This window comes from Macaca nemestrina, chromosome 7 (genome assembly GCF_043159975.1).
Source record: "Macaca nemestrina isolate mMacNem1 chromosome 7, mMacNem.hap1, whole genome shotgun sequence".
In the NCBI taxonomy this organism is placed as follows: domain Eukaryota; kingdom Metazoa; phylum Chordata; class Mammalia; order Primates; family Cercopithecidae; genus Macaca; species Macaca nemestrina.
In genome coordinates this window covers 2129449-2144058 of record NC_092131.1, presented here as the reverse complement: position 1 = coordinate 2144058, position 14610 = coordinate 2129449, and the positions used below count along the sequence as shown (strand labels likewise).

The window sequence follows — 14610 nt, the reverse complement described above, 5'->3', positions numbered from 1 at the left end:
GTGGTGTGGTGTGACGTGGCGTGGCGTGTGATGTGTGTGGTGTGGTGGGTGTGGTGTGTGTGGTGTGGTGTGACGTGGCGTGGTGTGGTGTGGTGTGGCATGGCGTGGCGTGACGTGTGGTGTGTGGTGTGGTGTGACGTGGCGTGGTGTGGCATGGTGTGGTGTGGCATGGTGTGGTGTGACGTGGTGTGGGGTCCCTGCTTGCCGCCCATTTGTTGTTTTTAAATGTTTGTTTGATACAGTAACACTTTGTTAATTTTAATTATATGCAGGATAACTTGATTGCCCTAAAACAGCCATATTTGGGTCAAGATAAAGCCATTGCCCTCTGAAGGGGCCTGAGCTGGGTGTCCCCTCCGTCAGTTGCTGTGATAACTCAATGCCAGTTTCGATTTCCCAAGTCAGAAGTGCAAAGCAGGGCTGGTTATTAATCCTCTCAAATCGTCCAGGTCCTGTGTCGTCGAACTCTGTTACTTCTTTAGATCCAAACAATGTGTTTTTACCACAAAACCAACCCATCCAGCTGTTGAAAAGGCCCGGAGGCCCACAGGGTCTCTCCCTTGTGGCCCTCACGATGCCGACATCAGAGCCCTGAGCCAGCCGAGGCCTCTGCACAGTCATATGTGCCCTGCTGGGCCTTCCTCAGTGGCACTCAGGGCTCTAGGACCTCAGCTCAGGGCTGGGACTCCTTCAGCGGGGCCTCAGGCATCCACCAGGGAGGGGCAGTGGTGGCTTTCTCTTTCGGTGGCAGGAAAGTAGGCTTGTCTGGAAGGCAGCAGCACAGGCGCGGGGTCAGGTGGCCCAGCTTTTGGGCTGCGGTGGGAGCCTTGCAGCTTCAAGTCCCCTGTGGTGACACCAGCCCCACCCCTGGCATGCAGGCTCCCACCCCGTGGCCAGGTACCTAGGCTCTGTGGACTACCGCTACAACAACTTCTTCCAGGACCTGGCCTGGAGAGACCTGTTCAACAAGCTGGAGGCCCAGAGTGCGGGTGAGGCCCGGGCACGTCCACAGCCCACGCCACTGCAGGAGGAAGGGGCCCTGGTCTCCCCAGATGCCATGCCCAGGAGGCCCTGCACCTGCTCAGGCTCAGCCTCAGGGAAGAGGCCATGGACAGGGCCCGCTGGGGCCTTGGCTAGGACGCCTCCTACTCCCCTGAGCTTCAGAATGTTGGAAGCTGTGGGGCCTGTCTGGGAAGCGGCAGGCACAGCCCTTCAGGTCTTCCCGCATTTGCCCTGGTACCGCCTTGAGAGTAGAGGACCAGGGCCCCTCAGCCACAGCCAGCGAGCCCTGCTGCACTTCGGGGTGTGGGAGGCTTGGGTAGGGCACCGGGGAGGCCCGGCTCAGCCCCACCTGAAACCCCACCTGGCGCCAGCCTCATCCCCCACCACCTCCTCCCCCTGCAGTACAGGACACGCCGGACATTGTGTCGCGCATCACCCAGTACATCGCAGGGGCCAACTGTGCCCACCAGCTCCCCATCGCAGAGGCCATGCTGACCTACAAGCAGAAGAGGTAACACGGTGGGCCCGGGTACCATGCCACAGGCTGTTACCAGCCACCAACCCTCCGCGGGCCTCCCCACACACTGCTGGGCTCAGCCTGGTAGGCCGAAAAACCCTGCACCGGGCTTAGACCAGAGCCTAGGTCAGCCGGGCACCTCCGGGCCTTCCTGACAGCAGGCGCTTCCCCCCACCCCAGATCTCTCATAGTAAGCGCCGTTTCCACACCTGTTTCTGTGCATGTTGAAACCCCGCGTGATGAGAAGTTGACAGGATGGACAGCTGTCATGGGGCTAGGGTGGCAGTGGCCCAGTTCCTCTAGTCTGGGCACCTGTTCCTTCCACAGACTGGGTTTCCCGGGCTGGGGAACCGAGGAGTCCCTGGGCCTCAGGCCCCATGGGTGAGTGATCAGCCTGTGTCCTCACCTGCCCAGAGCAGGACAGTGCTCAGGAGCCCCGGGCCGAAAGCCCTGCACAGACCTGTCTGTCCCACCCGGCGCCGCCTCCCTGCACGTCCGGCGCCAGCTGTCCCACACTTCCCTAGACTATGGGGGAGAGAGCTGAGTGCAAGGCGCAGAGCCGGCGCTCACAGGCTCTCCCACACAGGAACCCCAGCGAGGTGGGAGCCACTGAGTGCCCTCGGCAGTCCCCGGAGGGCTCCTGAGGGCATCGTAACGTGTCTGTGTTTTCTCTTTTGGTGGCTTTCTGAAAAGGAAAAAGCATTTTCATTTTGACTTTACCTTAAGGTATGGCTCTCTGGGTCTGCCTCCCACCCTGTCTGTCCCCAGGCTGGTCTTTAGGGCTTGTTTAGCAGCGTCACCATCCGGATCACCCTGCTGTCCTGTCTCCGGACTGGGAGTCAGGCCCTGAGGGCCGCCAGCTGCAGGCTGAGAGCCCGCGTGGGGGAGGGCAGGTGGCCCCAACCGGAGTCACTCGGTGCTGACGTGCACCCTTTTCCGCCACCCAGTCTCTCACACTGAGTCAGGAAAGCAGCAGATGCGCCCTCCTGTCCCCGGGCCAGGCCTGTGTGCTGGGACTCCACCCCAGAGCCCTGAAGCCTGCAGATCAGCCGGGCAGGCCTTGCCTCCCCTCTGGTTTGGCCCTGGGTTTTGGTTTAAGAAGTGGCCAGGTTTAGCCCCTCCTCATTTTAAACCAGGAGCGAGTGGCTGATGTAGACACCAGGGCCACCTGGGCCAGGCTGTGCCCCAAGCCCTTCATGTTTGTTAACCTGGCAGCAGCCTAGCAGGGGCACTGGTGCACGCCCTACACATGGGGACGCTGAGGCAAGTAGATAAGGAGCAGGCCCGGTGACACGGCAGTCAGCAGCTGTGCCCTGGGCTGCCTATACGCTGCAGAGCCTGGCTCCCAGGGCTCCCTTGAGCACCCGGGGCCAGCAGAGAGGGCTTACCAGCATCTTGTGGCTCACCTGGAGATGGAGCCAAACTACTGAGACCTCCAAATGGGGGTGAAGAGCTTTTGTTCTGAGGCAGCTTCACCCCCTAAAACTTTCCATGTTTAGAGCCAAGTCCCAGGCACCCCCCGAGCTGCCCTTTCAGACAGAGCCATCCCTTTTCCTTGGCCAGGTGTGTCCTGCTGCAGGGTGGGGGACCCTGCTGGTCCTCCCATGGGGCTCGTTCTCCGCTCCGTGTCTTCTGCCCTGTGTGAGGTCATTTGCTGTCCTAGGAAACCCACCCCCACCCCCCACCCCAGTGCAGGGTAGTTGGGTCCCTGGGGCCCCCTTGCTGGAAATACTGCAGGCCTAGGAGCTGCTCGAAGTGGACAGCCTGGGACCACCCACAGCTGCAGGGCTGGGCGCTAGGAAGACACAGGAAGGGGGCTGAGCATCCTACGTCTTGTCCTGCTAAACAAGCCTTTGCAGGTGAAAGACCAGCCATGGGGGCCTCTCCCCTGCTGACCCCCGGCGGCCTGCGCCCTTGCCCCCGGCTGTGGCACGAAGAGCCTGCAGCATGCTCTGGCTGCCCGGGCTGCCTCAGGCTGTGGATGCAGCTTCTTGTCTCTCCCAGGTCAGCTCTTCTGAGCAGCAAGCCAGGGCCTTAGGGGACCCTAACACCCACTCCCACCCTGCTCCTGCCCCTGCCTCCGCGTTACAGGGGTGACACTGGCTGCCTCCGCGTTACAGGGGTGACACTGGCTGCCTCCGCGTTACAGGGGTGACACTGGCTGGCTGGGGCCCTGGAAGGAACCCAGCGAAGGCCATGAGTGTCTTACCTGCTGTCTCTACCCAGAGGAGGGTCAGTCGGGAGGCTGACAGAGGGCAGGTGGCAGGTGGTGGCACAGCCCTTGTGGCAGGGGACCTGTGCAGAGTCCTCTCCAGCCAGGCTCCCCTGCGAGAGTCCCTTGTGAGATGACCCCTGCTGGCCTGCCCTCCTCTGCCCAAAATGGCATTCCTTCTATGAGGGCAGGCCAGGCCTGGAGGGTGGCCACAAGCCCCAGCCTGCCCGTGCAGCACGCATGGGTGAAAAGGGCTGCTTAGGCATCCGGCAGCTTGCCAAGAGCCATGCAGAGTGGCCCCCGGGCATCTGCGCCCTCCGTGCCTGTGGGGCCTCCCCACGCTGCGGTGGTGCGCTCCTTACGCTCCTGACCACTCTGCCTCCATGGACGTGTGTGTGCCTCCAGGGTCAGGGTGAGGGTCTCAGTGTCCAGCTGGTGTCATCCCTGTCATATCAGCCCATGTCCAGGGCTGGGTGCTGTCTGCATGGCCCAGAGGTGCAGCTTGGCTTTGAGAGTTCCAGCAACATCCCTGTGTTGTAACGTCTCCTGCATTCGGCCCTCATGTGCCACGCACTGCCCCATGGGCCTCAGAGCAGAGCATGGATGGGAGACCACCCTGCCATGGCTGGCTCGGTGGGGGGTCTGGCTCGGCAGAGGGCAGGTGGCCCCGGGAATTGGAGCTACCTGTGCCCTGGGGACCAGCAGCCGCCACCTGCCTTCTGTGCCTTTTCGCGTGCCTGGGAGGACACAGATGTCACTGAGATTTCCAAACACCGGTCTGCTCAACGAGGATAGTGGGATGTCAAGGGCCACGCCCAGGCACTCCTGCTTGACAGCTGTGGACAGAGCCAGGGTGCTGGGGGGCCAAGAGGTCGCCCTGCGCCGTCCTGAGGCAGAGGCGGGCCTGAACACTGGATGTGCCTCGCTTTATGTTACTTGAACTGGACAAGAAGAGGGGAAAGTTTATCTTTCAACTCTCTTTTCCTTAGAAATGGAACTAGGCCTGGGGCATCTTTAATGGGATGGACGAAATCTGTAGGTGGCTTCATCCAGACGCATTTGCCAGGCTTTCTGCAGAGGGCGGGCCAGGAGCTATCCAGGTTGGCGTCCGGGGAGGGTGGGTCTTGCCAGCCGCCGTCTCCTCACACTGGCGCTGCGAAGACAGGGACGGCACCTGCTGGGACCAGCCGCGGGGGCTGCCTCCTGGGAGTGTCCTCTGGACCAGCCCCCGGGCAGGGGCTGTTCTGCTCGTGGGCACACTTGGTGTGGAGCACTGGGATCAAGCCTCTGCCCTGCAGGGCTCTTGGGGAGATAGTGCTGCTGGTCCTGGGAGCTGGTGCTCCAGGCAGACGGCCGGGCTGGGCCTGTGGCATCCTCCCCTGGGCCTCTTTCCTGCAAGGGATTCTCCCTGTGCTGGACAACAACCCAAGGGAGGGCCGGGGCCCCTGGGCGAGCCCATGTCCTGCACCTGGTGCAGGGCTGTCCCTGAGGGGCACCCTGCTGGCCTGGCCATTCTTGTCCTGCCCCCAGTGCTCCAGGGGCAACAGGTGCTCCTCTGCAATGTGTGCGCACAGTCTCCACCTGTAAGACAGCCACTTGCTGGCATCAGACTCTGCAGTTTGGGGAAATGAGACAGAAGAGACAGCTGGGAGAACTGCCCAGAGAGACGGCACCAGTTGCTGATGTGGTTTGGCTGAGGAAGCCGGGCGGGGAGGCACCCGTGTCCCTAAGTGGAGGCCACGGGGAGCCTTGAGGCCAGCAGAGAGAAAGAAAGAGGGGAACCAGACCCATTCCACCACTCAGGATAGGCCTGCCCTCTGGATCTTTCCTGGGGCCCAGAAGGAGATGCCCCACCTCACCCTAGCTGCCGGCAGGGCCTCATGCTGTGCTGGCCCCTTGTCTTGTGGGAGAGCTTCCTGGGCCCGAGCCCAGGTTGGAGTGGCCATGGTCAGCAGGAGCCTGTGCGAGCCAGACCACAGGACAGCCCTGCTTGAGCCGCACACATCGGAGGGGAAGACAGACGGGTCCTCTCAGCGGCCCTACAGCTCCTTTACTCACACCCTTGGCATCTTCACGTGGACGGGCTGTGACCAGACCTCTAGAAGAGGCTGCTGTTATCTGCCAAATGTTGTATGGGGCCAGGCGCAGACAAAACCTCCACTGCCCACCGAGCACGTCATCTCACGCGGGTCATGGTCTGGGGCGCGCTGGGCCTGCCTGCGGGCTATGCTTGGGGTGTTCTGGTACAGTGGCCTCTCGTGGGCACGGACCTTACCCAGATGGTCTGGAGAAAACCTCTCCGCCCTGGCTTTGGTGCTGCTGACTACCAGAGAGGGCCCAGGCTCCTCCTGGGAGTCCCAGGGCACCAGTAGCTGCCCTTATCCCAGCTGAGCAGGGGTGCCCAGCTTGGTGGAGCAGCGGAAATGTAGGCTGGACGGGGCTGAGCTGGCTGCGTGGGCGTTGGGCACCTAGGATAGCTGAGTGAATCCCTCCGTGGAGCTCTGCCTTCTGGCCTGTCCTGACCGTGGGTGCAGAGGCCCCTTTGTCCTTCTTGCATGTCAGCATGTCAGAAGGGGCCCAAACTTTGGTCCTGGGGGTCAGGCCAGGGCTGGCAGTGGTTTGGGATGGGTGGGGCTGGGACACACTGGGCAGGGCCGACTGGGGCAGGGTCGTGGCCCTGGGGCTGCGCCAGGTTCTCAGGCCAAGAGGGAGCTGTGCCCAACAGGCGGGGCTGTGCCCTGAGGAGAGCTTAACTGTCTGTTTCCTTGCTCTTAGCCCTGATGAAGAGTCCTCCCAAAAGTTCATTCCCTTTGTCGGGGTGAGTACTGGCCAGCTTGATGTGATGGGAAACCACATACCCGCCAACTTGTCTTTTATAGTCAGAACATCATATATTCCAGAACCTTCCCACAGATATGAGCTGGGGATTTGCCTTCCCATCTGGCCTCTCTCAAAGCTCGCTTCCTTCCCTACCGGAGTTGGGTGTGGAGCCAGAGGTTGTTGGCTCCCCGCAGCTCTGCCTTGGGGGCTGATCCACGGAAGCAGAGACGGTTCGGTGGGGCAAGACCTCAGGAACACCCAGCGTCTCGAGAGGAGAGACCCTGCCCGGGTTGGAGAGGGTGCCTCTGTCCTCTAGGAAGCCAAGGCCCCGGGAGCTTCCCAGTGTGCACTCTGGGTCTGTGGCCTGCAGTGCGTGGGTTTCAGTTCCTGCCCTGCCCAGGGTTAGGGCTGCTTCTGCCAGCCAGGCCATCTCCCTGCCAGCCCTGGGTCTCCACAGCCTATTCCCTGCCCATCTTTTCATCCTGTTGTGTGGCCTCCCTCCCACCAGGTGTCTGCCATGAGACAGACCCACAGGACCTGGCAGACGGGTTGCCCGGGCAGGGGAAGGGTCTCTGGGCTCAGTTTCCCCACTGGTGGGACAGAGGCCTTTCCGTGCATCGTGCAGTGGTTGGGTCTGCTGAGGGCTCTAGGGTGATGGCTGGCCCTCTAGGAGGGTGGAGTTCATCTTGAACAGCGGCTGCCCAAGGAGCTTTCTCTGGTAACAAGAGTATGCCATGCTCGGGCACACAGGCCTTCCCATGCAATCCCACTGAGTCACTGGGATTCATGGTAAATCTACACAACCACCTGTGGCTCATGGCTGCTATGCAGGGCCTGGCAGGCCCGGGGCCTATCCCCATTGGTCTGCCAGGGTCCCTTTCACCAGCATACTGGTCTTACTGGACACGTGGTTTGCAGCTGCCCTGAGGGCCGCCTTTGGGAGAGAGCAGTCCCTCCTGCTGAGGCCACGCACCCTGAGCACTCTCTGTCCCCACGTGGCTGCTCCTGCATCATGGGAGTGGTGGCCATGGTGGGGAGGCAGGAGCCCCGCTGGGAAGGCAGTGGGCTAGCTGAACCCCACGGCTTTCACCAGCCAGTGCCTGTTGTTTTCTAGGTTGTGAAGGTTGGAATTGTGGAGCCATCCTCCGCCACATCAGGTAACACCATCCCACCCTGAGGCCTTGTGAATGGCCCGTGGGTGGGCCGCGGGAGCACAGTCACTCTGGTCCTGCAGACCAGACCAACCCTTCAGGGCCTGAGAGCTGCCGCGTTCCAGTCTTGCTGTGGTGCTTCTGCTCTGTGGGGGGTTCATCCTCCGGGGACTGCTGTCATGAAGCCCCACATCAAGGCTGGCAGGGCCATCTTCCAAAAATGGAGGAGAATCTGAGACCCTCCCGTCTCACACAGGCCACTGGGGACTCCCGCCCTGCCCACCCCTAGGGTCTGCCTGGCCTTCTGGCCACATCCTGCTCCAGAGGGCCTGGTGCCACCTGGGCAGAGCAACAGGTGGGCTCAGCCTGCCCTATGACTCCTCCCCAAAGGCGACTCGGACGACGCAGCCCCCTCGGGCTCTGGCGCGCTCTCCTCCACCCCGCCGTCCACATCTCCTGCGGCCAAGGAGGCCTCACCCACCCCGCCCTCCTCCCCGTCGGTGAGCGGAGGCCTGTCCTCCCCCAGGTAAAGGCACCGCGCAGCTCAGCACGTTTCACTTGCCCGCCCCACCACGTGCTGCCTGATTCAGTCATCCTCCCCCACGTCACATCCACCTCCCAGGGCACCTGGCCTGTCGGCCACGCAGATGGAGGGGCTCTGCAGGACGGCTGCGGCCTCTCTGGCCACCTCCTGCCACAGATCAGGGGTTGGGGGCAGGACCTCTAGGGGACAGAAACTCCCACACAGTGAATAAACATGGGCGTTGTGCTGGGCTGTCTCTCAGCTCTGCACACATTGGGGCTTTTAAAAACAAGCTGAGGGCAGAAGGCGCAAGAGACGAGAGTCTCTAGGCGGTCCTCATGGGGTCGGCTTTGACAGCTGTGCTGAGGCCCCACCAGCCCGTGTGGGTCTCTCTGAAGCAGACCTTACTCAAGTGTAACTAAGCCATAGAGGGTGTAGGCCCCAAGGCCAGGCATGGTGCTGGTGCTGCGTGCAGGGCTCACACCAGCAGACCCCGACGCCCTGCCTCTGTGTTTCCAACCGCTGGCTCCTTCCAGGCTGCGCCTGAGGGAGCTGGTTCACATAGGCCCTCAAGACTCCAAGGGACAGCTTGGAGAGTGGGTGGACAGGCCCCCCAGTCCGGGGCTCTCCTGCCGCCAGGAGAGTGGGTGGACGGGCCCCCCAGGCCGGTCCTGTCGCCAGGAGAGTGGGTGGACGGGCCCCCCAGGCCTGGGCTCTCCTGTCGCCAGGCTCCCTGTAATCTACACAGGATGGCTCCCTGTGATTTATGCAGGACCCTTCTGGGGGTGACTGGGCATGTGAACAGCTCCACAGAGCATGCTCCAAGCACCCTCCTCTGCTGGCAAGTTGGCACAGGTGCTGGCTGTCACCTCCTGGTCTGTCACAGGGACAGTGATGTCCCCATCACTAGGCCGAAGGATGCAGGTGTGAGCGCCTCCCTCTGCCTTTCCCAGCCAGGGTGTCGGCGCCGAGCTGATGGGGCTGCAGGTGGACTACTGGACAGCAGCACAGCCCGCGGACAGGAAGAGGGACGCCGAGAAGAAGGACCTGCCTGTCACCAAAAACACGCTCAAGTGCACTTTCCGGTCCCTCCAGGTCAGCAGGCTGCCCAGCAGCGGCGAGGCTGCGGCCACGCCCACCATGTCCATGACCGTGGTCACCAAGGAGAAGAACAAGAAGGGTGAGGTGGGACAGGCTATACGGCCACATGGCACAGAAGGGCGGCTCGGCGGGAGCGGGCAGATCGCAGTCAACAGGGATGGCAGCCTCCTGGCTGGCCTCGGGCAGCCCACGTGCGCAGGCAGGGGCGGGTGGGGTGAGGGAGCCTAAACCCTGAAGGCAATGAGGGTCAGGCGCTTCTGACCAGGGCCTCAGGCAGAGGCCAGCTGGGCGGGCAGGAGAGCAACTCCTCGGTCACCGTGGAAGGCAGGTTTCCTAGGTGAGTGGGGCCGTGACCAGCTGAGCCCCCAGTGCCTCCCCGACACGTACCCCCAGCCCTGGCCCTGAAGGAGCAGCAAGATGACAGCAGGGCCTCTTTTCTCCTTCCAGTGATGTTTCTGCCCAAGAAAGCAAAGGACAAAGATGTGGAGTCCAAGAGCCAGTGCATCGAGGGCATCAGCCGGCTCATCTGCACTGCCAGGCAGCAGCAGAACATGCTGCGGGGTGAGCGCCACGGGCCCCGGGGTCTGTAAAGTGGGACGTAGGCGAGAGCATAGCAGGGCTGCTTTGGAGTCCACCATAGGAGCTGCGGCGTCTTGCTGTGACACGCACATTCCGTGAAGCCCTCGGTGAAGATGACAGCTTTCCAAATGCTGAGAAAGAATTTTTCAACCCTTTTTGCTTTTTAAAAATAATGACTTTTTTTTTGGTTTTTTTTTTTTTTGAGACGGAGTTTTGCTCGTTACCCAGGCTGGAGTGCAATGGTGCAATCTTGGCTCACTGCACTCTCCGCCTCCTAGGTTCAAGCAATTCTTCTGCCTGAGCCCTCCAAATAGCTGGGAGTACAGGTGCACGCCACTGCACCCGGCTAATTTTTTGTATTTTTAGTAGAGATGAGGTTTCACCGTGTTGGCCAGGCAGGTCTTGAACTCCTGACCTCAGGTGATCCGCCTGCCTCTGCCTCCCAAAGTGCTGGGATTACAGGTGTGAGCCACCACACCCAGCCTAAAAATAGTGACTTGTAATTTAAAAGCATTTTGGAGTTACTCTGCAAGTACCTGTTTCAGAAACAGCTCTAGGAGGCCTTCCTCTTTTTGAGCACGGGTCAGATGACCTCCAGGTCAGCATGGCCCTGTCTCCCGACAGGGGTCTCTGTTTTAAGGGGGCTCCCAGTGTCTTCTCCCCACCTGTGCAGGTGGAGATGGATGTGGACAAGCAGCGCCTGGCAGGAGGCAGTGGGGTCTGTTCCTCCCACCTGCAGGCAGCCCTGGGGGAAGTGCTGCCCTCCTCACCCTCCAGGGCTCTGAGGTGTGGAAGGGCAGGGGCAGGAACGGCGTCCGTCAGGAGCCAGCGTGACCCTGGAGCCCCCGAGTCCCTGAGGAAAGTGTTGGTGCCCTCCATCATGGGGTTCCTTCTTATCCTGTACCCCTGGCTGCTACCCAGCCTGGTGGGCCAGGCAGGCAGGTGGACAGGGTGGGCAGGCGGGCAGGCGGTCAGGCAGCCCTCTCCCACAGTCCTCATCGACGGGGTGGAGTGCAGCGACGTCAAGTTCTTCCAGCTGGCCGCGCAGTGGTCCTCGCACGTGAAGCACTTCCCCATCTGCATCTTCGGACACTCCAAGGCCACCTTCTAGCCCCACCCACCGAGAGGCCCACCTCCCGCCCCACGCTAGGAGGGGCCCAGCTGCATTTCTGTTAACATTTCAGTTTACTACAGAGACAGACCCTTAAAACACAAAGAGAAACAGTCTTAAGTATGAATGTGCTCACAACCTGGAAACTAACGGGGGAGCTCCTGCCAGGAGCCGAATAACTGCTCTGCTTATTAACCCCAACGTTCGGCCCGGGGCTGGGAGGCCAGAAGGACGGTGCTGAGCTGCGGATCGCAGAAGGCGTGCTCTGGTCTCAGGAGCCACCCAGAGCCTCCGTGTCCTGTTCTTCCGGAAAGTCAGGACTCTGCTTCCTCAGGGAGCCTGGGGCAGGCGGAGCTCAGTGGCCTCAGGCCGAGGGGCCATGGGGCCGCTCAGTCCCGTTGGGGGTGTCCTGAGTTAAGCCTGGGGGGCCGTCCTGCCCGCCTGAGAGATGCCCCCAGCACCGCACACTCGTGGTTCCCAATAAACTCCTGCCTGCGGCGGAGGTTTTATAGCAGCAGATATTTTTAATGCTTTTAAATACATGTTCTAATGTAGCTGCCAAACATGTTGGTCTTCTGAAGTCCCCCTGGGGCTGGGCAGAGCCAGCAGCCCCTGCCCCACCCCGCCTCACACCTTCCCCACTCTTAGGCTGTTCTTGAAACACCGTGAGGTTTCCGTGTGTAGTCCCTGTCCCAAACTTAGCAAGCACAGGGGCTTGCTAAGCCCCTCACAGCCCCAGGCGGCCCCAGAAAATGTTCCAGAGCCCAGCTTCTTACACAGTGAGATGCTGCTGGTGTTGGCCTGAGGTGGGGGCCGCTTCCTCCCACTCTACCCCAGTGGGTATATCTGAGGCCAGCCATGTGGGTATTTGGGTTGAGATTCAGGTTTTGGTGAATGTGGGGCAGGCGTCCAGGTGTGTTTGTGTCACTTGCTGCAACACTGTGGCCTATGAAGATTCCAACAGGATGGTCTGACCAGAGGGGCTGGCACTCTGGAGTCGTGGGTGCAGCCAGGTACCCTGTGCAGGGCCTGGGAGGCTCTCCAGGCCACAGCCCTCAGAGAGCGCTGGGTCCCGTGTTGTGTGTGGGTTCCATGTCCTCCACACAGCCGGAGAGGGGCCTCCCTGACCTCAACACCTGCCCCATCAGTCTTGCTTCTCCCCAGCAAGCCTGCACTCTGGGGTCTCCATAGGAGCTGGGGAAGCTGGGGCCCTCCCAGGGACCCTAGTCGCCACTGGGGGCTCTTGGCCTGCTTTCATAAGATGGAGCACTGCACAAGGCTATGCTCAGAAAGCTGGTAAACGCAGGGCAGGGTGGGCCTCGAGCCTGGGCTGGAGGGATCTCTACCCTTGCTGGCCTGAGAGATGGCCCATATTTCTTATTTGTGACCCCCTACTCTTCCTGGCCACCCCCCCAGGTGGCTGAACAGGGTGCTTTTGTTGTGGCGAGGGGCCAGGATGTGACCTGGGGTGCAGCCTCAGGCCCCGGGGTTCAGGCCTCAGAGGTAGCCTGTGTGCAGGGCTGCGGCAGAGCCCCAGCCCCTCCCAACCAGAGCCCCTCCACACCAGGGCCTCCAGGTTCACCTGGGACCAGGACCCTGGGGCACACCCCAGGGTCGGGGAGGGGTAGGAAGGCCTCCCATTGAATCCTGGCTTCAGGCTTTGCCCTAAGAGGGGTCTAGGGTGAGGGTGTGGGCCCCCGGCTGATGGCCTCTGACCCCGGCAACACTCAAACAGGTGGGACCCTGACCATCTCGTTCCAGCCGCCCCCGCACTGGGCTGCAGAGCATCTGTTTTTCTGCTTTTCCAGTTTTTTTTTTTTTTTTTTTTTTTGAGACGGGGTCTTGCTCTATTGCCCAGGCTGGAGTGCAGTGGCATGATCTCAGCTCACTCATGACCTCCACCTCCCGGGTTCAAGCAATTCTCCTGCCTCAGCCTCCTGAGTAGCTGGGATTACAGGCGCCCACCACCATGCCCGGCTAATTTTTTGTACTTTTAGTAGAGACGGGGTTTTGCCATGTTGGCCAGGATGGTCTCGAACTCCTGACCTCAAGTGATCTGCCCACCTCGGCCTCCGAAAGTGCTGGAATTACAGGCATGAGTCACCACATCCTGCCTGCTTTTGCAGTTTCTTTCCCAAAGGTCACACTCAGTAGGGAGATGAAGGCGGAAACATCCTTGCTGTGGCTTTCTGGCCTCGGAGTAGGTTTTAGAGGAAGGGGCCAGAGGCTGCCTAGTGCAACATGGCTGTGGGCAGCCCCTTTCCTGGAGCCCTCCTCCCTACCCTACAACCTCCCCGCCTGGCTCCACAGCTCCATCCTTAACCCACGAAAGGGGAGAGCATGGGCAGAGTCTCCATCCAGCAGGTGGGGGTTCTGGTGGCACTCCCTGTGCCTGCTGCTGGCCTGTGGGTCTGCCCTGCACCCAAGAGCCCCACAGCCCATCCCCCCCACCATGCCCAGGACCAGAGAGGTTGGGCAGACAAGACCTGGGCTGTGCCAGCCCTCTGTGCCTCGGTTTTCCCACTGGTTACACAGGATGGTCGCGTTTCCCCTGCCTACCTCACAGAGCTGTTCTGAGGGTGCATGGAGGAGCACTCTGTCCCACCAAGGACAACTAGAAACCAAAGCCATCCGACAGCCAGTGCGGTAAGGGCGGGGGGTGTGTGTGTGAGGTGTGCACACCCCCCAGACCTTGGCCGTGGACTGGCCTCACAGGACAGCAGGACAGGAGGCCACCCCTTGCAGAGCTAGGCTCAGCCCCATCAGTCTCAAAGGTTAATCAGTCACCACAGAGGCGCCCCTCAGGCCTGTGGCCACTGTCCACTATTACGTAGACAGACCCCACCCTTGCCCAGACCAGTTGTGGGCCAGTCCCGCCCTGCAATCTGGCCTGCTGCCTTCCTCTTCCATGTTGGTCCCCTTGGCCACTCTCTGAGCACGCAGGCCAGTGTCCTGGTTCAGTGCCTCGGCCAGAGCTGGGGCAGGAGAGGGCCCCTGGATGGGAGCTGGGGGTGTCTCTGCAGGGGACTGGCAGCCTTGCCACACCGTCCTCATTCCCAGATGGAAAGACCTGAGTGCCTCTCGCCTTCCTCCGGGAATAAATTCCTCATGAAAATGACCAGGCCGCTTCTTCCGAGGGCCAGGCTGCCAGACCCACTCCTGTTCCTGAGCCGCCCTCTCCCCGAGACCTGTCCTGTCGTCCGCGGGTGTGCGGCCTGCAGGGGACTGAGAGCTGGGCTTGCTGGGCACCTCTGGAGTCTGACCCTGCGGGCCAAAGAGGCACCACTGTAGTTTCTGCAGACCCCCATGCGGTTCATTGTGCATTGTTTGGTTTCTAGGATGTATGTGTTGCTAGTTTTTCTTTTTTTTAATGAAACCCGGGATTAATGTAAATAGCTTTTTGGGGAACGGATTCTAATGTCACGTACGTGACCGTGTGGACTATTTTAAGGTGCTGATGCAACACTAATAAACCTGGAGGGGCCGGCCCCGCCTGCAGTGTGATTCTCTCGGCCGTCCACCCCTTGGGGGCACGCGGCGGAGCAGCGCCTCCCTCCCGCCCACGCACCCTGTCCTGGGTCCGCCCTGCCACAG

General features: G+C 61.2%; 1 protein-coding gene and 1 pseudogene across 8 annotated transcripts in view; both read left to right on the top strand.

The window, feature by feature from the left end:
• The window catches only part of LOC105489860 (phosphofurin acidic cluster sorting protein 2), a 107066-nt gene extending 95533 nt beyond the window's left edge, over window positions 1–11533 (top strand). For 5 of the 8 annotated variants that reach the window (XM_071099452.1, XM_071099453.1, XM_011755054.3 and 2 more), the window contains 9 exons: window positions 879–989; window positions 1405–1513; window positions 2213–2245; window positions 6507–6549; window positions 7666–7708; window positions 8093–8228; window positions 9179–9405; window positions 9774–9887; window positions 10898–11533. In XM_071099452.1, the coding sequence (XP_070955553.1) occupies window positions 879–989; window positions 1405–1513; window positions 2213–2245; window positions 6507–6549; window positions 7666–7708; window positions 8093–8228; window positions 9179–9405; window positions 9774–9887; window positions 10898–11016 (935 nt within the window). In that variant the 3' untranslated portion in view covers window positions 11017–11533. The remainder of the gene's footprint in view (window positions 1–878; window positions 990–1404; window positions 1514–2212; window positions 2246–6506; window positions 6550–7665; window positions 7709–8092; window positions 8229–9178; window positions 9406–9773; window positions 9888–10897) is intronic. The other 3 variants (XM_011755055.3, XM_011755057.3, XM_011755056.2) reach the window with 1 other exon arrangement.
• Window positions 11534–11675: 142 nt separating this feature from the next.
• LOC139364160 (uncharacterized) lies at window positions 11676–14504 on the top strand (annotated as a pseudogene).
• Window positions 14505–14610: the final 106 nt, after the last annotated feature.